This window comes from Pelobates fuscus, chromosome 6 (assembly GCF_036172605.1).
Source record: "Pelobates fuscus isolate aPelFus1 chromosome 6, aPelFus1.pri, whole genome shotgun sequence".
Lineage (NCBI taxonomy): Eukaryota > Metazoa > Chordata > Amphibia > Anura > Pelobatidae > Pelobates > Pelobates fuscus.
This window is the reverse complement of record NC_086322.1, coordinates 137,746,082-137,769,560: the sequence shown is the minus strand read 5'-3', so window position 1 is coordinate 137,769,560 and position 23,479 is coordinate 137,746,082. Positions and strand designations below refer to the sequence as shown.

Sequence of the window (23,479 nt, the reverse complement as noted above, 5' to 3'; positions counted from 1 at the left end):
TATTTTTCGTTGTTCTGTAAATCATTCATTTTACCGAACGGAGACCACCCTGGGTACTAATTAGAATGTGGAACACTGTGTAACTATACGAAAACCGCAAAGGAATTGAATGTTCCTAGGTGGCCGCCATTTCGTGCATCCGAACGCACGTGGTGAGAACAATGGTAGTGAGACGACTGTTTTGGGCATGGCACTCGCATGAACCCCGATCTTTATGGAAGTCCCATACGTACTACTTCCCGATACGATAGAAGAACGGCGTTCGGGAGTTTCAATCAGAGCATTCTACACAAATCAGCTTTACTCCATCTATGGCGGTTTTCATACAAATCCATGCGAACGGAGACTGGCTCTTGCTACCAATTTTATGGAACTCTTTTTCGGATTCACCCTCATGGCAGACCGGTCAAACTTCCACACGGTGCCGTTCGAAAACTTCCGAACGGATTTGTCTGAATTTTTAATATGTTACTCCCATCAAGTTTAGCTACCCAGGGATATGGTTTTAATGTCTGTTTAGGCTATTTCTTAAAAATATGAAATTGTAAGATTTTTCTTGCCAGCAGATAATTGAGTTTAGTATGTTTCCAAAACTCAATTATCTCACTGGCTCAGAGGAGGCGTTTGATGCTTTATAAATTGAATGCCTTTGCCTGCCGTTAAACCAGTCTTGTTCCAGCATTAAGCTTTGGCTCATGTGTGGATTATTATGCAATACCAGCGATATTTTACCTTGTGGATTATTGGCGATGTTATTTTATGGGAATAAGGGAATGACAGACGGTAACACATATTCAGACCGTCACAGTTAGTACCTATCAAAAGTGGTGCAAGGAAGGGCAACTGGTAAACTGGCATCAGGGTCATGGGCGTCCATGGCTCCTTGATGCATTTGGGGAGCGAACGCTAGCCCACCTGGTCCAATTACACAGAAGAACTATGGTAGCTCAAATTGCTGAAAAACATAATGCTGGCCATGATAAAAGTATCAGAATGCACAGTTTGCTGTGTAATGGATTGTGTAGCACAGACTGGTGAGAACTGCCATGATGACCGCCGAAAGCGCCTTCAATTGGGATGTGAGCACCAGAGCTGGACCATGGAGCAATGAAAGAAGGTTGCCTCGTTTGGTGAATCACATTTTCTTTTTGATCATGTGGATGGCCGGGTGCATGTGTGTCAATTATCTACGAAAGAAACGGCAGCTATGGGAAGAAGATCAGCCGAGGGAGGCAGTGTTAATGCTATGGACAATGTTTTGCTGGGAAACCTTAAATCCAATTCATGTGGATGTTACTTTGACAAGTACCACCTACCAAGAGATTATTGCAGACCATGTACACCTCTTCATGGCAATGATGTTCCTTGATGACAGTGACCTCTTTCAGCAGGATAATACCACATTGCAAAAATTGTTCTGGAATGGTATGAGGGACATGACAAGGAGTTCAAGGCATTGCTTTTGGATTCAAATTCAATTTCTCCAATTTGAGCTTCTGTGGATTGTGCTGGACCAACAAATCTGATGCATGGAGTTCCTACCTGGTAACTTGTTTAGAAGTCTTATGGTGTCCATGTCTCAATGTATCAGAGCTGTTTTGACAGCATGTGGAAGACCTACAAGATATTAGGCAGGTGTTTTTCAAGGTTTTAAAGTTGTGGCTGATCAGTATATAGTTATATTTTGTAAGCTCCTATGTCTAATATACATTACTAATTGCACCCAAAATGCTTGGGAGGTAGGACTCCCTGTCTAAAATTACTACGTGGCCATACATCTGGCAAGGATTTATGAATTGTCGAAAAAGGAATCCTACAACCGCGGCTTAATATACTAAAGTTTTTTTGGGGGGAAATTTCCCATTCTGACCCTTTTTTTTTTTTAATGTGTGTGTGTGTATATATATATATATATATATATATATATATATATACCGTATATACTCGAGTATAAGCCGAGTTTTTCAGCACATTTTTTGTGCTGAAAAACCGGAACTCGGCTTATACTCGAGTCAATACATTGCCATAATACAGACTGAGGGAGAGGGGGCTGGCAGAGATCTTACTTACCCGTCCTGCAGCTCCTGTCAGCTCCCTCCTCCTCCGCCGGTCCGTTCAGCACCTCGGTCAGCTCCCAGTGTAAGTCTCGCGAGAGCCGCGGCTCTCGCGAGACTTACACTGTGAGCTGACAGAAGAGCTGAACGGACCGGCGGAGGAGGAGAGAGCTGACAGGAGCTGCAGGACGGGTAAGTAAGATCTCTGCCAGCCCCCTCTCCCCCCCCCCCACTGAACTGCCAATGCTGGACCACTAGGGAAGGAGCCCCCCTCCCTGCCATGTATCAAGCAGGGAGGGGGGACGAAAAAAAATAATAATTTAAATAAAAAATAATAAGGAAAAAAATATATTAAAATAATACAAAATAATAATAAATAAAATAATAAAATTGCCCACCCCCCACCACTGCAACACACACACACACACTGCACACATACATACACACACTGCACACATACACACACACTGCACTCATACACACACACACTGCATTCATACACACACACACTGCATTCATACACACACACACTGCACTCATACACACACTGCACACATACACACACTGCACACATACACACACACTGCACACATACACACACACTGCACTCATACACTGCACACATACACTGCACTCATACACACACTGCATTCATACACACACACACTGCATTCATACACACACACTGCATTCATACACACACACTGCACTCATACACACACACTGCACACATACACTGCACACATACACTGCACTCATACACACACTGCATTCATACACACACACACTGCACACATACACACACACACACTGCACTTATACACACACTGCACACATACACACACACTCATACACACGCTGCACTCATACACACACGCTGCACTCATACACACACGCTGCATTCATACACACACACTGCATTCATACATACACACTGCATTCATTATACACACACTGCATTCATTATACACACACTGCATTCATTATACACACACTGTAAATAAATATTCAATTCATATATTTTTTTTAGGATCTAATTTTATTTAGAAATTTACCAGTAGCTGCTGCATTTCCCACCCTAGTCTTATACTCGAGTCAATAAGTTTTCCCAGTTTTTTGGGGTAAAATTAGGGGCCTCGGCTTATATTCGGGTCGGCTTATACTCGAGTATATACGGTATATATATATATATATATATATATATATATAAACATCTGATATAGAATGGCTGCTCACCGGTCTTTTTAAAATGCTAATATTTTATTGGAACAAGTTTTAAAAACAACCAATGTTTCAGTCCCCACTCTGGACTTTCTTCAGGGTCAATAACATTACCGGTGAGCAGCCATTCTATATTGGATGTTGTGTTGTTGGAGCTCAGGCTTATGCACCCGGCAGTGAAGGAGTTAAAGCGTGAGTGCAGGGGATTTTTTCCTTTTTATATATATATATATATATATATATATATATATATATATATATATATATATTCCAAAAATACTTGAGTCCAAAGGCAAGCTCAATGACCTATACACTAACAGAGAGACGCAGTATGTCATAATATGTAAATAAGCATATGTCAGTAAACATGTGCTGCACACCCAGGTACTCAGCGTGATCCTATCACCAGGGGCGTATTAGCCGCGAGGCAAACAAGGCATTTGCCTTGGGCGGCATTTTCCAGGGGGCGGCAAAAAACGCCGCCCCCAAATGCCCAGGGCAAATGCCTTGTTAGCCTTGCGGCTAACTGGGCTGCCGGTCGGGCTGATGGGCTGGGCGGGCGGGCGGGCGGCTGGCGAGAGAGCTCTTCCTCTGAGCGCTCTGCTCAGCTCCCTCGCGCGCCACAGAGTGAGGCTGGGAGCCGGAATATGACATCATATTCCGGCTCCCAGCCTCACTCTGCGGCGCGCGAGGGAGCTGAGCAGAGAGCTCAGAGGAAGAGCTCCCTCGCCAGCCGCCCGCCCAGCAACCAGCCAAGCAACTGGCCCAGCAGCCCGACCGGCAGCCCCACTAGACCCCAGGGAGATAAAGAAACCCCCCCCAGCATTCCCAAAGGTAAGGAGGCTGGGGGGTAGGTTAAACTAATTATATATTATTATATTATATATTATATATTATTAAATTATATATTATATATTATTAAATTATATATTATATATTATTAAATTATATATTATTATATTATATATTATTATATTATATTATATATTATTATATTATATATTATTATATTATATATTATTATATTATATATTATTATATTATATATTATTATATTATATATTATATATATATTATATTATATTATATATTACATTATATTATATATTATATTATATTATATATTATATTATATATTATATTATATATTATATATCAGAGAGTGTGTGTGTCTGACAGAGAGTGTGTGTGTCTGACAGTGAGTGTGTGTGTCTGACAGTGAGTGTGTGTGTCTGTTAGTGAGTGTGTGTGTCTGCTAGTGAGTGTGTGTGTCTGACTGTGTGTGCGTGTCTGACTGTGTGTGCGTGTCTGTTAGCTAGTGTATGCGTATCTGTCAGTGAATTTGTGTGTGTGCGTGTGTGTATTTAGAAGGCGGGACGGGGGGGGGGAAGGGTTGGGTGGGGGTGTCGTGGGGGGGAGGAGAGGGGCGCCTGAGTTTTGTCCTGCCTAGGGCAGCACAAAACCAGGATACACCACTGCCTATCACCCTACCTAATAGAGGCTTAGGCAGCAAAGGTATATTCCTCATCACCTCCTGCCGACATTCACCTGGTGGGCACCAACACATCCTCCTTGCAGAGGCTGAGGTGCCTTAGAGAGTAACAACACAACTGATTTCTTCTGATTTCTGACTTTTTTTTTATAACAGACAGCTGGTTTGATAAGCTCCTGCCATAAAATTAAAAAACTGAAATAAAATTTTTAGAAATTACCATGAAAATGCTGTTCTTCAACACTGTTTCAGATGACCTCTGATATTATGTAATGTTATATTTGTAGAAAAGGATTTTTTTTTTTATTACATAGAGGGCCTAGTGTTTGTTTATTTTTTAATGAATTCCTATAATACAAGTGTCCTTGTCCAAATGTATACTAAAATAAAGTTTTTGGGTTTTGTTTTCAGAAACAGAAACATTTAACCTATCTTTTCTAAAAAATGAACAAGGCAAGAAAAGTGGTATTATTAAGGTAAAAGTGCCCGCTCTTTCAAGTTCCTCACTCTTGTGCAGCAGTGGTTGGACCACAAAGGAAGCTAATGTGGCCTGCAAACAGCTTGGATATAATCAGTAAGTACTACTAACCTTACCATTTATTGTCCTAATAATAATTCAGTCTATCGGCAGTTAGAGAAACATAATATTTTATTCTATGCAATCGTCAGCTTATAAACTCTGACAATATTTGTGTTGCTTTTTAAGAGTTGTAATTTTAATTGCCTGGTTCCTTATCTCAGTCATGTCTGCTAGTCAAGTCCTCGCACATTCCAACCATCTCATACCCTGACTGAAAAAGAACAATAAAATAGGCACTTAATAAAATGGTAGTATTGTGCAGCTGTAGACACTCAGTTGATATCCCAAGGGCACCAGAAAATGACACTCACGTGTAGTATGAGTTAATACCATATGAAAAAAGAAAATGAAAGAAACCACAATAGTGTGATATTGTACTGAATTTAGAATATAAGTAACACACTTTTGTAGAAAAACTCATATTTAAAAGAGTCTTTTACAGATCTAGACTCTAATCAGTTGGCTTGAGTGCACTTAACAAGTGGTAACCAAATCTCCAATTCTCCAATCCTTAGGGATTTTCAGGCTCACACATGGAAATGAAAATCAAAATAGAAGAGAATCTGGGTGCAGTATAATGAACATCAAGTGATAGGTTCAGTCAGATAATTGTCAGGTCCCCTACCCCCGCGCCGCTTGCGGCGACCTTGCTTACCTCATCACAGCGAGCGGCGTCATCTGGTCCCTGTCTCCAGACTGGCGGTGTGTCTGATGCTGCACGCTCCAGAGCAGCTTCCTTATATGTGTGCTGCACCCAGTCAAGTGACGCGGCACAGAGTGATGACCTCAGAGACCACAAGGGAGGGAAGAAACTCCTCCCATGTGTTGTGGTTAACACTAATTGGAGGTTAGCCAATCAGACACATCCTGCGTGTATGTAAGCTAACTTCTCCCTTGCCTCTGTGCCCTGTTGTGGTCTTTGGTTTGCCATTGAGTGTTGCACTTGTTATTTTGGATTTCCTGGTTACTGATATTTGGCTTTGTCTCTCGTTATTCTATCTCTCTATTTCCCTTGACCTCGGCTTATGTTTTGACTATGCCTTTTTGCATAACTCGACCATTCTAAGGATCGGTATTGCGATTCTCTCTACTCTGTCCTGTCTGCATGTTAGGGTTCCCTAGTGAACGTTACAATAATTATGAGTGCTTGCTCACCATATTAGGAGCCTTTAACTAATGGCTCCTAGTATAATTTTTTTTTTTTTTTGTATAATTCTTTATTTTTGTCGTGCAATAAGTGTACAGTGCCACAAAAAAGTGACATTTAACGGTTACATACATAACAAGACATAGGTATGGCATATATATTACATGCACAAATTTTTGGTAGTGGATGGTAACTTGCTGTCCAGAGCGTGTGCGAAAGTTAATGTGTTCCTCGAGTGGGATACATCGCTTGTTCCCTGTGTAGATGGGGGGAATGAGGGTAGGACTATGCCTGCATGGTAGTTGTCTAAGCCGCTGCGGACTCCGCTTCGTAGTGTAGACTGCTCATCTAAGGGCTATTCTTTGGGCAGTGGGGTGGGCTGGGCTAAGGTGTCAGTGCTGCGTGTACTATGGGTTTGTGGCTAGGGTGCATGTTGTGGGTATCTCCGCTATTTAGGCATCTAGTTGTTTAACCTGGCCTGTACCTAGCTAATAGGTGTGTGTGGGTGTTACACGCCCCTTCGCTGCCTCCTCGTTGTCCTCCCGTGGTTGTCTAGAGCTGGGGGGGGGGGAGGTAGGATTTCAAGGCATGTCATAGTGCGTGTGCTAGTGATTGAGAGAGCAGAGCAGTGTGTGTACTCGTTTACATAAGGAATGGCAAGATCAAACTAAACAGTAAAAAAAAGAAAAAGGAAACATTTTTTAACTGATAAGAAAATTGTCGAAGGTGTCATTAAGTTGTGGCTGTCAGGCCAATAGTACATAGTCCCGAAATTTACTGGCTGTGGTCTTCGAGTCCTCGGGGGTCTTCAGGTACCTGCCATTTCAGAGGTGCCTTGTCTGGGCCGCCGCGGTACAAAGGTTTTGACCCGCTTGGGGTCCCATCCATGTGGTGTATCTGCGGGTGCTAGTGGTGCCATGCTGCGCATAGCCTCCTGAGATAGTCCCAGAGTGTGTGACAGGTCTTGTGCTTCTTTTAGATTGTAGACTGTGTGTTTACCTTCTCCTGCCAGTACATGCAAGGAACGGTCTAGACGCCATCTGTATTGTATGCCTTGTTGCCTGAGGAGTGTGGTGAAGGGCTTTAACGACCCCCTCCATGCCAAAGTGCTACCTGACAGGTCCGCAAAAAATAAGAGGGATTGTCCTTCGAATGTAAAGCCAGCTCGGTTCCTGACCACCGCCAGGATTGCGGCCTTGTATTTACGTTGGTGAAAGCGGACTATGAGGTCACGTGAGGCAGTCGTTGGTGCTCTGGCAGGTTTTGTAATCCGGAATATGCTTTCAAGGTGGATGGCTTTGGCCAATTTCGGTGTAAGTAGTTCTGTCATGAGTCTGCGCATATAGTGCGGTAGCTCCTCGGTTGGTATGTCGTTGGGTATCCCCCGTACTTTTAAGTTAGCTGCTCGGCGGGTGTCCTCCACAGCGGTGAACTGCCGGTCAAATTCTTCGTTCCTGCTCAGCAGGTTCTTGATTTCTGCTTGCATGGAGGTGATGCGCGCGTCTTGCGCAGTAGAGGTGTCCTCCAGGGTACTCATCCTCCCGTTGATTCCCATAAGCTCCGTGCGGAGGGCGGCCATATCCGCCTGTAGCGTGGTCTGGAGGTCCGCCAGCAGTGCCTTTAGTACAGCTGTTGTGACCGGAGCGTCGTCAGGGTGCAGTGGTTTTGTCCCGACCGCAGGTAAGCTTGGCGTATCGGGTATGTCCTCCCCCGGAGAGAAGTCATCAGAGTAGTCAGAGAATGTTTCATTGTGGTCGGCCATCTTGGGCCTTGTTGTTTCATGGACTTGTCTCCACATGGCCCCAATATCTTGGCTCTGCCTTGGTTGGTCAGGCTTCTGTTTTTTAGATCGTCGACCCATGTCGGTTCTGCAGTCACTTCTCTGTCTTTTCTGCAGTTTTAGTCAAGGTTATCGGTCTGATAAGGACGAAGTTTAGTGTGTATCGCTGGAGCTTCAGTGCCATGCGACTGCTCTGCTCTCCAGCCAGGCTCCGCCCCCCTAGTATAAATATTTTGTGTCAACTTTAAGGTTGACATTACCCACCTTGATCGCATACCCTGACTACCCAGATCATTATATTTAGACACGTTCTACCACACTATAGTTTCTTAAATCCAAAGGTATCATCCCAAAGAATTCCATTCTCTTATTGTGAGCCTCTCAACCCAAAGGTCTGTGACTTTCAGTTTATGTCTCATAAAAATCTTGTTCAATTCATAAGTTTCTTAAAAATTGTAAATCTTACTTACAATTAAGATGTCTCTGTGAGAGAGTCATGTTTTAAATGTCGCCAGTTGGTAAGGTTATGGTAAAGTGCTGCTGCATTTGTATGATAGTAGCTGCATTAAACTAAAAATTAAAGATACTTAATGCAAAAGAAAGTGACCAAGGTGAGATTTGGATTGGGGAAGCCGTTTAGGTTTGGCAGAGTTTAGGGGTGGTATCTAGTGTGAATGGAAGCTGTATCATCAAAGCATCATTATGATGGAACACAAAAAGATACAGTTCAGAATCAGAAACAACAAGTTGTGAATAGCAGCAATGTTTTAGGGGTTTAGAGTTAAGAAATGTTTAGGAGTAGAGGAAATTTATAGTAATGGGGAAATAGGAATTAATGGGATACTATAGTCACCAAAACAACTTTAGCTTAACGAAGCAGTTCTGTTGTATAGATCATGCCATTTAGGATTTACATCACTTTGTTTATACAACCATAGTCACACCTCCCTGCATGTGACCTACACTTTCTGTAAAGAGAGATCTAATGTTTAAAGGGGCACTCCAGGCTCAAAAAAAAATTAAGTTGTTATGGTGCCAGGAGGCTCCTAGATGCACTCCCACCTTCAGGGTTTGAACAGTTCTTGAACTACTTAACCCCAAAGTTGATCCAAGTGCTGACCTCCACTCCACCCCAGGCGGCATCTGGCTTCTGAAATTCCAGTGGCACTGGGCAGGGGCACCGCTGATTGGCTGAGAGTGATCAACTGACGGTCTCAGAAAATCAGTGACTATCCATTCACAAAACTGACTTGGAAAGAAACGTATCTATTCCTCGTTATCTCCTGCTCTGGTAATAGCCAGAGCCTGCAGGAGCCTCCACTGTATGATTATAGTTAAGTTTACAGAGCAGGAGATAAAAACTCCTAAACTTTATTGATTGAACATGAAACCATTTTTTAATTTCATGGGGAAATTAAGGATGAATAAACAGTAACAAAAGTAATTGAACTTTAAATTACATATAAGTGAGAAGTAAGACTGCAGGGCATGATCTATTCTCTAAAGCTGCTTAAAGGACCACTCTAGGCACCCAGACCACTTCGGCTTAATGAAGTGGTCTGGGTGCCAGGTCCAGCTAGCTTTTACCCTTTTTTTTATAAACATAGCAGTTTCAGAGAAACTGCTATGTTTATACTGAGGGTTAAGCCAGCCTCCAGAGCCTCTAGTGGCTGTCTCATTGACAGCCGCTAGAGGCGCTTGCGTGCTTCTCACTGTGAAAATCACAGTGAGAGCACGCAAGCATCCATAGGAAAGCATTATGAATGCTTTCCTATGCGACCGGCTGAATGCGAGCGCGGCTCCTGCCGCGCATGCGCATTCAGCCGATGACGTCGCAAGGAAGAAGAAGAGGAGGAGGAAAGCTCCCCGCCGGGCGCTGGAGAAAGAGGTAAGTTTAACCCCTTCCTCCCCCCAGAGCCTGGCGGGAGTGGGTCCCTGAGGGTGGGGGCACCCTCGGGCACTCTAGTGCCAGGAAAACGAGTATGTTTTCCTGGCACTAGAGTGGTCCTTTAATTAAGCTGATGATGTTTTGATGCATATAGTATCCCTTCAAATGGTGCCTGCAGACTGTAACTCCTATGACTCTCAGTCCTCCTTCATTCTCACTCTGTATTTGCAACCTCCTTTCCACAATGTTACCCCTAGTTTGATTTGCTGCCCACTATCTCCTAGTCTACTTCTCACAAATATTTCTCACATATATTTTATGCTTCTCCAGTGCTTTTTATTGCTCTCATTACACTGTTCTCCACTCTCTTCCATACTCTTGGCTTCTCTATTTCACTGTTTCTGGCAAGTTTTAGCCATGGATTTGGGCTAAGCCCACAATTTATGAGAGCATTTAAGTTTACTTCAGCTAATGCGATTGCCCTACGATTAGCCTGCACGCCCTCAAGACAGGTTTCTGCCATTTTATGTTTTTTTATAGAAACCACAGAAAATAAAAAAATAAAAAGATTCATAATTTAGTGTGACGGTAGTCACCATCACCTGGACTTTCATACGGACACTTTAAATAGGACCCTGGACTACTTCTATGTCTAAGTCACCCTGTGCCCATTATAGGTACAGGATGTATATTGTTTTTTTGTTATGTGTTGTGTGCTCTCCTGTCCTGCTGGTGCCTGCTACCAACCAGGTGGATTTGGCTGCGCCACCTGTTGGTAGTAACAGTAATATGCACTACCCGAATAGCGAGGCTTGGTAATTTGCATATTCAGTTAGATTTGCGTATAATGATTTCTACAGGCAGGAGACATATTTCATGTTCGTTTGTTGTATTCCCTGTCCCTCTATTAATATGTTTATGTGTTATTATGAGTGCCTGTATGTTTCTAGACATGACTTAGTTTTATGTATCTATTTGTGTCACCGTAAGTCCTAAGTAAAAAAAAAAAAAGCTTTGTATGTTTGTTTTGGAACTGTGTATCCTGTGTGGATTTGTAAGGGATTCAAAGCAGAGTTGTGATACGCGTTGGCTGGCTTCAAAATCCCTCTAGCCATGGGGCAGTTCAAAGAGAGCTAGGCCTGAGAGCCCCAAGTGTCTTTAAAAAGACACGAGCAATCACATTGCAGGCAGAGGGGACAATACCTGCAAGGAAGAAGGGCTGCAGTGGAATAGGCAGAGGAGACGATACCTGCCTGGAAGGAGAGCTGCAGTCTGGTCAGGTGAAAAAGCTCCAGAGAGACCCCAGTCAACCCCAGGCGACTGGGGTTGAAGTACTCCAGAGTCCCGGCAAGCGTCTTGGAAGCAAATCGGGTGGAGGTACTCAGTCAGAGTAGAGAAGCTCTGTCACATTTAGTATTAACTCTTTCTAAAGGGATGAAGAGTCAAACCCGTAAAGAGCAAAAAGTGTTACATGGTTATGTAGGCTAAAAAACGACTTGCATTTATTAAGTCTAGCCCTACTCACATCTGTTTCTGCTGTTGTTTGAAAGAAGGCAAAGAATAAAAAAAATAAAAAAAAAATATGAATTTGAAGATCTTTCCAATTTTGCAACAAACTGGGATAAAATCCCTTCTTAACCCTAGAATGGCAGCCAGATCTCTCCTTGAAGCTGTTAACACACATATTAAAAATGATATCCCTAAATATTATACAATCACAATAATTAATCCAGTCATTGTTTAAAAAATCTGTACAAACTCTGATAAACAACCTTTTCAGGCAGTGAATTCCACATCTTTATTGTTCTTACTGTAAAGAACCCTTTGCTTTGGACTAAGTCCTATAGACCAGGGCTTCCCAAACTTTTATGGCCCGAGACCCACTTTTCAAAATGGTAATTTTTCGAGACCCACTTGCTTTTTTTAATGCATATTTTAAAAAGTGAACACCAAGACAATCCGCTTTAGAGGCATACAATTGGCACACCATAGCAATCCGCTTTAGATGTACACCATGGCAATTGCTTTTAGAGGCATAAATCTGGCACACCATGGCAAACAGCTTAAGAGGCATACAATTGGCACACTATAGCAATCCGCTTTAGAGGCATACATTTGGCATACCATGGCAATCAGCTTTAGAGGCTTACAATTGGCACACCATGGCAATCAGCTTTACAGGCATACAATTGGAACATTATGGCAGCTTTAGATGCATAAAATTGGTACATTATGGCAATCAGTTTTACATGTATAAACTTGGCACATCATGGCAACTTTAGGTGCATAAAATTGGCACACCCGTGCAATCAGTTTTAGAGGCTTACAAATGGAACACTATGGCAACCAGGTTTAGAGGCATACAATTGGAACATCAGGGCAGCTTTAAATACATAAACTTGGCACACCATGGCAATCAGCTTTAGATGCATAAACTTGGCACACCATGGCAATCAGCTTTAGATGCATAAACTTGGCATATCATGGCAATCAGCTTTAGATGCATAAACTTGGCATATCATGGCAATCACTTTTAGATGCATAAACTTGGCACATCATGGCAATTAGCTTCAGAGGCATACAATTGGCAAACAGTCAGATGCATTAAATTGGCACTCCATGGCAATCAGCTTTAAAAGCATACAATTGGCACACCATGGCAATCAGCTTTAGATGCATAAAATTGGCATATCATGACAGTTTTAGAGGCATAATTTGGCATATCATGGCAGTTTTAGATGCATAATGTTGATATATCATGGCAGTTTTAGATGCATAATGTTGATATATCATGGCAGTTTTAGAGGCAGAAACTTTGCATATCATGGCAATCAGTTTTAGAGGCATACAACTGCTTACTCACAGACTCAGTCAGAATCAGACGTTGTGTCCTGCTCATCCAGGCCCCTCACATTGATTATCCCAGTGGTGGAACTAATGTAGAGAGAGCCCTGGTGCAAGTATGCTTTCTGGGGCCCCCTCTAGTGCAATTGTGGCCAAAAGGTAGATCTCCACCTGTCGGAGAACTTCAACAATGCTATGCCTGCTGGGAATCTACCATTTGTCCATCGTTGCAGGGTTATATTTGTGAGCAGTGTTTGAGCGTTTAAATGTAAGCATGTTTGTGTATTAAAGGACCACTATAGTGCCAGGAAAACAAACTCGTTTTCCTGGCACTAAAGTGCCCCGAGGGTGCCCCCACCCTCAGGGTCCCATTCCCGCCAGGCTGAAGGGAGAGAAAGGGGGTTAAAAACTCACCTTTCTCCAGCGCCGGGCTCCCTTGGCGCTGGGGACTCTCCTCCTTTAGCCGTCATCGGCTGAATGCGCATGCGCGGCAAGAGCCGTGCGCGCATATAGCCAGTCCATAGGAAAGCATTTTCAATGCTTTCCTATGGACGCTGGTGTCTTCTCACTGTGAAAATCACAGTAAGAAGCGCTGAAGCGCCTCTAGCAGCTGTCAATGAATCAGCCACTAGAGGCTGGATTAACCCATTTGTAAACATAGCAATTTATCTGAAACTGCTATGTTTACAGCAGGCAGGGTTAATCCTTAATTAAGCTGAAGTGGTCCTTTAAGTATGTGTGTGCATGTATGGGAGTATTTGTATGTACTGTTGCCATTGGAATGTAGTGGTGTACTTGTTTGTAATGTTTGCGTCTGAACGCAGGGGTGTTTGAATGTAGTGCTGGACTTTAAATGTAGGTGTGCTTTTTGTGTGTAGTGTCGGTGTTTGAATGAAGGGGTGTTCGTATATCATTTTGGTGTTTTAATACATGGGTGTGTTTGTATGTTATGTTTGCGTTTGATTGCAGTGCGTGTGTAGTGGATGCAGTGTGTGTATATTGTGTATATAAAATATACATATACACAATGTGTGTTTGGATGTAAGCATGTTTTTTGCATAGAGTATGTGCAGAGGCGGCTCTAGACTTTATGAGGCCTTAGGCGAAACTCAAACATGAGGCCCCACTAACAAAAAAGTGTCACATATACACATTGATGCGCTGTCTACCTGTGTATGTGCCTGAGAGTGTGTCTGACAGAGAGTATCCTTGTGTGTCTGAATGTATGTCTCTGTGAGCATGTTTGCGTTTTTGTCTGAGACCCTATGTGTATGGGGTAGCTGCTTGAAGTGTGTTGTGTGTATAGGGGGGGGGGGGTGATGGTGAGAGGGAGAAGGGGTGCGATGGTGAGAGGGAGAGGGGGTGAGAGGGAGCGGGGCTGCGATGGTGAGAGGGAGAGGGGGTGAGAGGGAGCGGGGCTGCGATGGTGAGAGGGAGCGGGGGTGCGATGGTGAGAGGGAGCGGGGGTGCGATGGTGAGAGGGAGCGGGGGGTGATGGTAATGTGAGAGGGAGGGGGGTGATGGTAATGTGAGAGGGGGTAATGTGAGAGTGAGGGGGGGGTAATGTGAGAGTGAGGGGGGTAAAGTGAGAGTGAGGGGGGTAAAGTGAGAGTGAGGGGGGTAAAGTGAGAGTGAGGGGGGTAAAGTGAGAGTGAGGGGGGTAAAGTGAGAGTGAGGGGGGGTAATGTGAGAGTGAGAGGTGGTAATGTGAGAGGGGGTGATGTGAGAAGGAGGGGGTGATGGTGAGTGGGGTGAGGCTGAGGGTGGTGACGGAGGGTTATGCTGATGGTGGTGGGGGGTAATGCTGAGGGTGGTGATGCTGAGGGTGGTGGGGGGGTGATGCTGAGGGTGGCGGGGGGCTGATGCTGAGGGTGGCGGGGGGCTGATGCTGAGGGTGGCGGGGGGCTGATGCTGAGGGTGGCGGGGGGCTGATGCTGAGGGTGGCGGGGGGGTGATGCTGAGGGTGGCGGGGGGGTGATGCTGAGGGTGGCGGGGGAGTGATGCTGAGGGTGGCGGGGGAGTGATGCTGAGGGTGGCGGGGGGGTGATGCTGAGGGTGGCGGGGGGAGTGATGCTGAGGGTGGCGGAGGAGTGATGCTGAGGGTGGTGGGGGTGGTGAGGCTCAGGGTGGTGGGGGGTGATGGTGAGGGTAGGAGGGGTGAGGCTGAGGGTGGTGGGGGGTGATGGTGAGGTGGTGAGGCTGAGGGTGGTGGGGGGTGATGAGGCTGTGGGGGGTGAGGGTGAGGCTGGGGGTGGTGATGGTGGTGGGGGGTGATGGTGATGGTGAGGGTGGTGGGGGGTGAGGCTGAGGGTGGTGGGGGTTGAGGCTGAGGGTGGTGGGGTGTGAGGCTGAGGGTGGTGGGGTGTGAGGCTGAGGGTGGTGGGGTGTGAGGCTGAGAGTGGTGGGGTGTGAGGCTGAGAGTGGTGGAGGGTGATGCTGAGGGTGGTGGGGGGTGAGGCTGAGGGTGGGGGGGATGGTGAGGATGGGGGGGTGAGGGTGGGGGGGGTAAGGCTGAGGGTGGTGGGGGGTGATGGTGAGGGTGGGGGGGGTGAGGGTGAGGGTTGGGGGGGTGAGGCTGAGGGTGGTGGGGGGTGAGGCTGAGGGTGGGGAGGATGGGGAGGATGGGGGGTGAGGGTGGGGGGGTAAGGCTGAGGGTGGTGGGGGGTGATGGTGAGGGTGGGGGGTGAGGCTGAGGGTGGGGGGGTGAGGGTGAGGGTTGGGGGGGTGAGGCTGAGGGTGGTGGGGACAAAGGTTTAAAAATAATACCAGGAAGTATTACTTTACTGAGAGGGTAGTGGATGCATGGAATAGCCTTCCAGCTGAAGTGGTAGAGGTTAACACAGTAAAGGAGTTTAAGCATGCGTGGGATAGGCATAAGGCTATCCTAACTATAAGATAAGGCCAGGGACTAATGAAAGTATTTAGAAAACTGGGCAGACTAGATGGGCCGAATGGTTCTTATCTGCCGTCACATTCTATGGTGAGGGTGGGGGGTGAGGGTGAGGGTGGGGGGGTGAGGGTGAGGGTGGGGGGGTGAGGCTGAGGGTGGTGGGGGGTGATGGTGAGGGTGGGGGGGGTGAGGCTGAGGGTGGTGGGGGGTGATGGTGAGGGTGGTGGGGGGTGAGGGTGAGGTGGTGGGGGGTGAGGCTGAGGGTGGTGGGGGGTGAGGCTGAGGGTGGTGGGGGGTGAGGCTGAGGGTGGGGGGTGATGGTGAGTGAGGCTGAGGGTGGTGGGGGTGATGGTGAGGCTGGTGGGGGGTGATGGTGAGGGTGGTGGGGGTGATGGTGAGGATGGGGGGGTGAGGGTGTGGGGGGGTAAGGCTGAGGGTGGTGGGGGGTGATGGTGAGGGTGGGGGGGTGAGGGTTGGGGGGGTGAGGCTGAGGGTGGTGGGGGGTGAGGCTGAGGGGGGGAGGATGGTGAGGATGGGGGGGTAAGGCTGAGGGTGGTGGGGGGTGATGGTGAGGGTGGGGGGGTGAGGGTGAGGGTTGGGGGGGTGAGGCTGAGGGTGGTGGGGGGTGATGGTGAGGGTGGGGGGTGAGGGTGAGGGTGGGGGGGTGAGGCTGAGGGTGGTGGGGGTGATGGTGAGGGTGGTGGGGGGTGAGGGTGAGGGTGGTGGGGGGTGAGGCTGAGGGTGGGGGGTGATGGTGAGTGAGGCTGAGGGTGGTGGGGGTGATGGTGAGGCTGGTGGGGGGTGATGGTGAGGGTCGTGGGGGGTGATGGTGAGGGTGGTGGGGGGTGAGGCTGAGGGTGGTGGGGGGTGAGGCTGAGGATGGTGGGGGGTGAGGCTGAGGGTGGTGGGTGAGGCTGAGGCTGAGGGTGGTGGGGGTGATGGTAAGGGTGGGGGGGTGAGGCTGAGGGTGGTGGGGGGTGGTGGTGAGGCTGAAGGTGGTGGGGGTGAGGGTGGGGGGGTGAGGCTGAGGGTGGGGGGGTGAGGCTGAGGGTGGTGGGGGGTGATGGTGAGGGTAGGGGGGGTGAGGCTGAGGGTGGTGGGGGGTGGTGGTGGGGGTGATGGTGAGGGTGGTGGGGGTGAGGCTGAGGGTGGTGGGGGGTGATGGTGAGTGAGTCTGAGGGTGATGGTTGGTGATGGGGTGGTGAGGCTGTGGGGGGTACGGCTGGGGGTGGTGATGGTGGTGGGGGGTGATGGGGAGGGAGAGCCTACCTTTCCCTGGTGGTCCAGTGGGCTCCCTGGTGGTCCGGTGGCCATTACTTCCGGTCTGCAGCTCTGCAGAGCTGCAGACCGTGTATTCTCGCGAGATTTCAGAGCGTTGCCGTGGTAACCCGCGGCAACGCTCTGATTGGCCAATTCTCGCGAGTCACATGGTCTGCAGCCAGGAGGGGCCTCGCACCCGGCGGCATACCGGGCAAGCCGTCGGGCCCCCTCCTGGTGTCAGGTCCTCGGTCACTGACCGAGGACCTGACACACTCTGCCCACAGGCGGTTTAGGCGGCCGCGAGGCCCCAGCCAGCGCGAGGCCTTAGGCGGCCGCCTAAACCGCCTAATTAGAGAGCCGCCTCTGAGTATGTGTGCAGTTTATACACATACAGAGACACACAAATACACACATACAGAGACACACACATACACATACTGACACAGCGATACACACACAATGACACTTATTTTCCTACACACAGATACACATACACTCATGTAAACAGATACACACTGACACACAAATACACACACACTGACACAAAAGGAGACTCATACACATACACGCAGAGACAGGTGAGGGTGACCGTGTGGTAGGGAGTGTGTGTGCAGGTAACAGTGTAGGGGGGCAGGGTGAAAAAGGGTTACAGTGGGCGGCGGGCAGGGGGAGAAAGTGTTACAGTGGGTGGGCAGGGGAGAGAAAGGGCTATAGTGTAGCGGGCAGGGGGAGAAAGGGCTACAGTGTAGGGGGCAGGGGGAGAAAGGGCTAGAGTGGGGGCAGAGGGGGCTACAGTGGGGGGGCAGGGGGAGAGAGGGCTACAGGGGGAGAGAGGGCTACAGTGGGGGGCAGGGGGAGAGAGGGCTACAGTGGGGGGCAGGGGGAGAGAGGGCTACAGTGGGGGGCAGGGGGAGAGAGGGCTACAGTGGGGGGGGCAGGGGGAGAGAAGGCTACAGTGGGGGGGCAGGAAGAAAATGGGTTACAGTGGGGGAGCAGGGAGAGCAGGCGTTAGTGTGGGGGCAGGGGTTACAGTGGGGAGAGGGGGGCAGGGAGTGAAGGGGTTACAGGGTGGGGAGGGGGCAGGGAGTGAAGGGGTTACAGTTGGGGGGGCAGGGAGTTAAGGGATTACAGGGTGGGGAGGGGGCGGTGAGTGAAGGGGTTACAGGGTGGGGAGGGGGCAGTGAGTGAAGGGGTTACAGGGTGGGGAGGGGGCAGGGAGTGAAGGGGTTACAGGGTGGGGAAGGGGCAGGGAGTGGAGGGGTTACAGGGTGGGGAGGGGGGCAGTGAGTGGAGGGGTTACAGGGTGGGGAGGGGGGCAGTGAGTGAAGGGGTTACAGTTGGGGGGGGCAGGGAGTGAAGGGGTTACAGGGTGGGGAGGGGGCAGGGAGTGAAGGGGTTACAGTTGGGGGGGTAGGGAGTGAAGGGGTTACAGGGTGGGGAGGGGGGCAGGGAGTGAAGGGGTTACAGGGTGGGGAGGGGGGCAGTGAGTGAAGGGGTTACAGGGTGGGGAGGGGGCAGGGAGTGAAGGGGTTACAGGGTGGGGAGGGGGGCAGTGAGTGAAGGGGTTACAGTTGGGGGGGCAGGGAGTGAAGGGGTTACAGGGTGGGGAGGGGAAGGGGCAGGGAGTGAAGGGGTTACAGTTTGGGGGGGGGGGTAGGGAGAAAATTATTTACATTAGGGGTCAGGATTTGGGGGCTGTGTCCTACCTTAATTTAATTCCCTGGTGGTCCAGTGTCTCCCTGGTGGTCCAGTGGGGTAACTCTCCGGTCTGCAGCTCCGCCGGGTGCAGAGCTGCAGACAGTGTAATAAAAATCTCGCAAGCTCCCTGAGTGTTGCCATGGTAACGCTCTGGGAGCTCGCGAGACTTCTATCACACAGTCTGCAGCTCTGCACCCGGCGGAGCTGCAGACCGGAGCTGCTGGGCAGACTGATTGGAGGTAGCCCGGCGGCATACAGGGCAAACCGCCGGGCTCCCTCCTGGTGTCAGTCTGCCTGACTGCCGGCGGCCCTGGATGTGTGGGTCAGCGCGACCCACTGGGAATCGCCCTGCGACCCACCAGTGGGTCGCGACCCACACTTTGGGAACCGCTGCTATAGACTGTAAGCTCGTTTGAGCAGGGTCCTCTTCAACCTATCGTTCCTGTAAGTTTTCTTGTAATTGTCCTATTTATAGTTAATTCCCACTCTTGTAATATTGTAAAGTGCTACGGAATCTGTTGGCGCTACAGGCTAATGATGTTCTCACATTCCCTCTGAGGCACCATTTTTCTAAACTAAACAGGTTTATATGTATTAGCAATTCTTTGGAAATAAAATCGTCTATTCCCATTATCTGTTTTTTAGCCCACTTCTACACATTTTCTAGTGCCATAATATCATTCATATCAGCTGGTTAGAATGATGACCATGTCACCGTGTGGGAAACCTATGTTTGAATCCTAGTCTGACCACCTTATTACCAAGTGTACTTGAGCAAGACACCTAATGCCTCAAAACTTCATACATTCTTAGTAAGTTTAAGCACAACCATTTTTACCTCTAATATCCCCTTTATATAATTGTAAAACACTATGGAATATATTGGCACTATATAAATGATAATAATAGAACAGGTGACCAAAATTGTAAGGTGTGGTCTTACCATAAATTTTTAAAGAGGCAAAATTATATTTCTATGCTGATAATTAATACTCCTTTTTATATATGACAATACCATACTGGCCTGAGCAACTGTTGATTAACATTGCACATTGTTGCCTAGTTTGATGTCTGTAACAATTCCTAAATCTTTCTTATGTGTTTTTCTACCTATTTCTCTGCCATTTAGGGTGTAAGTTGCTTGTGCATTCTTCACCCCAAAGTGCATAACGTTGCATTTATTTACATTAAATTTCATCTGCCATTTGAGTGATCACTAAGTCTGTCTATATGTTTGGAAGAATGAGTCCATATATACAGCTTAGAGCAGTGGTTCCCAGCCCAGTCCTGAAGGCACAAGCCGTGTTTTGTCTGTATACACATTGGAGCAGAATTGGAACAGGGGAGTCAGTGAACTTTTGCTTAATATTTCAAAATGTAACCTTTCATGATTATTCTCATTTAAATAAAATATTTAACTTATTTGTTTCGTGTTTGGTTTCATTAGAGGTGCTGATTCATCGGCAGAGCAGACCTTCATCCTTCCAGAAGCTGAGAAGAAAACAACTGATTGCCTTTCTGTGAAATGCAGAGGTTTGGAGACATCTCTGGCTGAATGTCTACTACATAAAAAGACAGAGATTGAAGATAAGCGGGCTGGAGTGGTGTGTTATCAAGATACTCGAGGTCTGTACACTGTCTGTAAATATTAACATTGTTAAACCAATGAATACTGACTGTTGGTTTCTGTGCAGCACTGACACAGGAAGAACCTCTAGTGGCCATCTGAGTGAAGGCCACTAGAGGTGTTACTAGGCAGTAATGTAAACACTTACTTTTCTCTGACAAACAATATTAAAACACCTGCAGGGTCAGACTAGAGACACCATAGAAACTACATTAAACTGTAATCTTTCTGGTGACTATAGTGTCCCTTTTTAAAAGTAATTTATGAATGACACAAAAATATGGAATTATTCTTAGATTATTTTACTATTGGTATTTTTAAGGTAAATCAGAAAAATACACTGTGGCCTCAAGTTGTTGTTGTTGGATAGGCTTTCCAAACGATTTAGCAGTTTTGGGTAAACTTTTATAATTATTTTTTCAACATATACAATTTTAATATATCAAAAATATGACAATATTACAACATTTAAATAGTTTTTATAATATTAAATCATTGTAAAAGTTGATCCAAATATATAAAAAATTTTGGAAAGCTTCTCCAAGAATATTGAAGCGTGGCCTGTATTTGATGCTGAATAAATATAACTTCTACCTCCCCTGAAACCACCTACACTGTAAGAGGGCAAGCTCTTTCTGCACTGCAGCTATACAAATCCAGTCTGTATACCACCCGATAAAAAAGAGGGGTGAAAAGAATAGAAACACTCTGTAGAATGCGGCAAGAGAGTGCTAATAGTAGAACAAATTAGGCTTCAAGAAATATATGATTTACTTTATTGATGTTTTGAAACCATAGGCATTGATTTAATAAGCTTTCCAAATGATTCATTACTGTAGGAAAATTTTCCAAATTATTTACCTGCAAAAATTCTCATAAACTTTAATGGTAACTTTGGTAGATAAATTATTTACAAAATGTTCCTAGCAGTATGGAATCATTTGCAAATCTAGTTAGGTAGAGGAAATAGTGTTTTACAGTACCATCAAACTGAAACGCCATCCTATTACTAACATAGCTATAAGATTGACAGCATTCTTCGTTCACCTTTGGTTAACTTTTGCATTTTATGTTTCCATCTATTCAAATACATATTTATTTCCTGTATTCTGTGTTTCCATAGCTATGGAATATGAAATCTGGCACTACATAAATTTGTTAGAATAATAAATTCACTTTGAGAAAATCTACCAATCAGAATACAGTACCTCAACCTGAAATATAGCAAAGCCTATACTACTAGTATTACTGGGTTCACAACTGTAGAGAGAGTGTATATATCTAATTAAAAACTATCACAGAGAATGTGTCAAGAGCTTCCTGCTAAATCCAAATTAGATAAATGTCCTTTTCAGGTTAGTAAATAAACCAACACAGGAACCACTATGGTGAACTCTAAGTTAGTAAGAAATGAAATGTAAAGTAAAGTAAGATGTATAACACATTACTATATTGCATAACAATATATTTCATGTTTTAAAATATATTAGTTTGTATGCTTTTATTATTAAAGAAAACTGAGAGTTTTTTTTTGTTGTTGTTGTTTTTTCCCCCTAGAATGTTTGGATAATGAGTTTAGCTGTGTGAACGGGAAATGCATCCCTTCCAAAAAATCATGCGATGGTGAAAATGACTGCGGTGATCTCAGTGACGAACTGTGCTGCACACGTAAGTGCAAAGGAAATCCCAAGTAGAATCGTGTACTTTTTATGCTGGATTCTCTCCTCAATAACCTGAACGCATTCAGAGCAATTGTTCATGTCCTTTTAATGAAATAAAAATGGGTTAACTGTGTTACAGTATTATTAATAATATTAATTATTAGCAAAGCTGTTTGTTACATTGACCATAACAGGCAATTGTTGAATTCCAAATTAAAGATCATGGTGGCTGATCTAGAAATTTTACCAAGTTAAAAATGTTCCCAATTTAGCTATTTTGGACAACAATTTAATAATCCAAATTATATATTGGATAAGCTTGCTGTCTGGTAAGTGTGTGATGAGCAATCTAAGTTTTACTTATTGCTTGTTGCCATGCAAGGCCAACAGATGTTACTGCTTCCCCTCCCTTGACCTCATTGCAAGATAAGCAGTAACAAAGTGTATGTGTATTCTATTCTATTCTATCGTGAGGAATGGTAGAAATGAAGGGTAACTCTGTTTGTAACTGATATAACTTGCATATATGAAAAATTACAAACGTTCAGCCTCTCAGAACCAGTTTTTGACTGCTTCTCTCTCTATTGCAATAAACACGTGATCCAATACTTCCACTACTGCTGCCTCTGACTGGTCAGTTGACAAAGGATTTTTCAGAGAGTAATGGCTACTTGGCTAACAAAATTTCTGACAATTAACTGACAATAGGCTGCTAAATATACAAAGAAAGTTTGATAAGTAGGCATAAACTTTCAGCTACAGTTTGTAACTGCCTAGGTAATGCTAGTAAATATTTTTAATGCATTCAAAATATTTTTATTATCTATGAATGGATTTTACATCAACCTTTATTATTACAACACTATAAAATAGTAAACTAGTGTTAGTTGTCTTTTTTGTATTATATACGTTGTCATGACAGATAAGACATTGAAGATTTCTACAACTTGATGAATAGACATGCTAAATATATGGTTTTGCTTTAGTGAGTACCATGCAATACAGGAGGAAAATGACAAAAAGTTGTATGGAGAATGAGGTGATAACAAGCCATATCAACTTTGTTTTGTTATTGTTTCAGATTGCAATGGCAGCTTTCACTGCAAATCCAATACATGCATTCCAAACAGGTATAGATGCAATAGTGAAACAGACTGTATCGGTGGTGAAGATGAAGCATTCTGTGAAGGTGAGTGAGCTTTGTGAATTGAATGGGTTATGGTCTCCTTATTTGGGTAATTCAGATCCTTTATTGCAAATCCTATTTAATTTAGAATTTTGTATCTCCTCCTCTTTTAATATCTTGCTAGAACTTGCAGTAGCCCCCTGTATGTGAT

The 23,479-nt window shown here is 45.7% G+C and overlaps 1 protein-coding gene across 1 annotated transcript in view; it reads left to right on the top strand.

Annotated features, from left to right (window-relative positions):
• The first annotated feature begins 1,049 nt into the window (after nucleotides 1-1,049).
• Nucleotides 1,050-23,479, top strand: part of LOC134566099 (complement factor I-like) — a 43,627-nt gene continuing 21,197 nt past the window's right edge. The window contains exons 1-5 of the mRNA XM_063425808.1: nucleotides 1,050-1,425; nucleotides 5,179-5,341; nucleotides 20,302-20,480; nucleotides 22,039-22,149; nucleotides 23,224-23,331. Coding sequence (XP_063281878.1) covers nucleotides 1,050-1,425; nucleotides 5,179-5,341; nucleotides 20,302-20,480; nucleotides 22,039-22,149; nucleotides 23,224-23,331 — 937 coding nt within the window. The remainder of the gene's footprint in view (nucleotides 1,426-5,178; nucleotides 5,342-20,301; nucleotides 20,481-22,038; nucleotides 22,150-23,223; nucleotides 23,332-23,479) is intronic.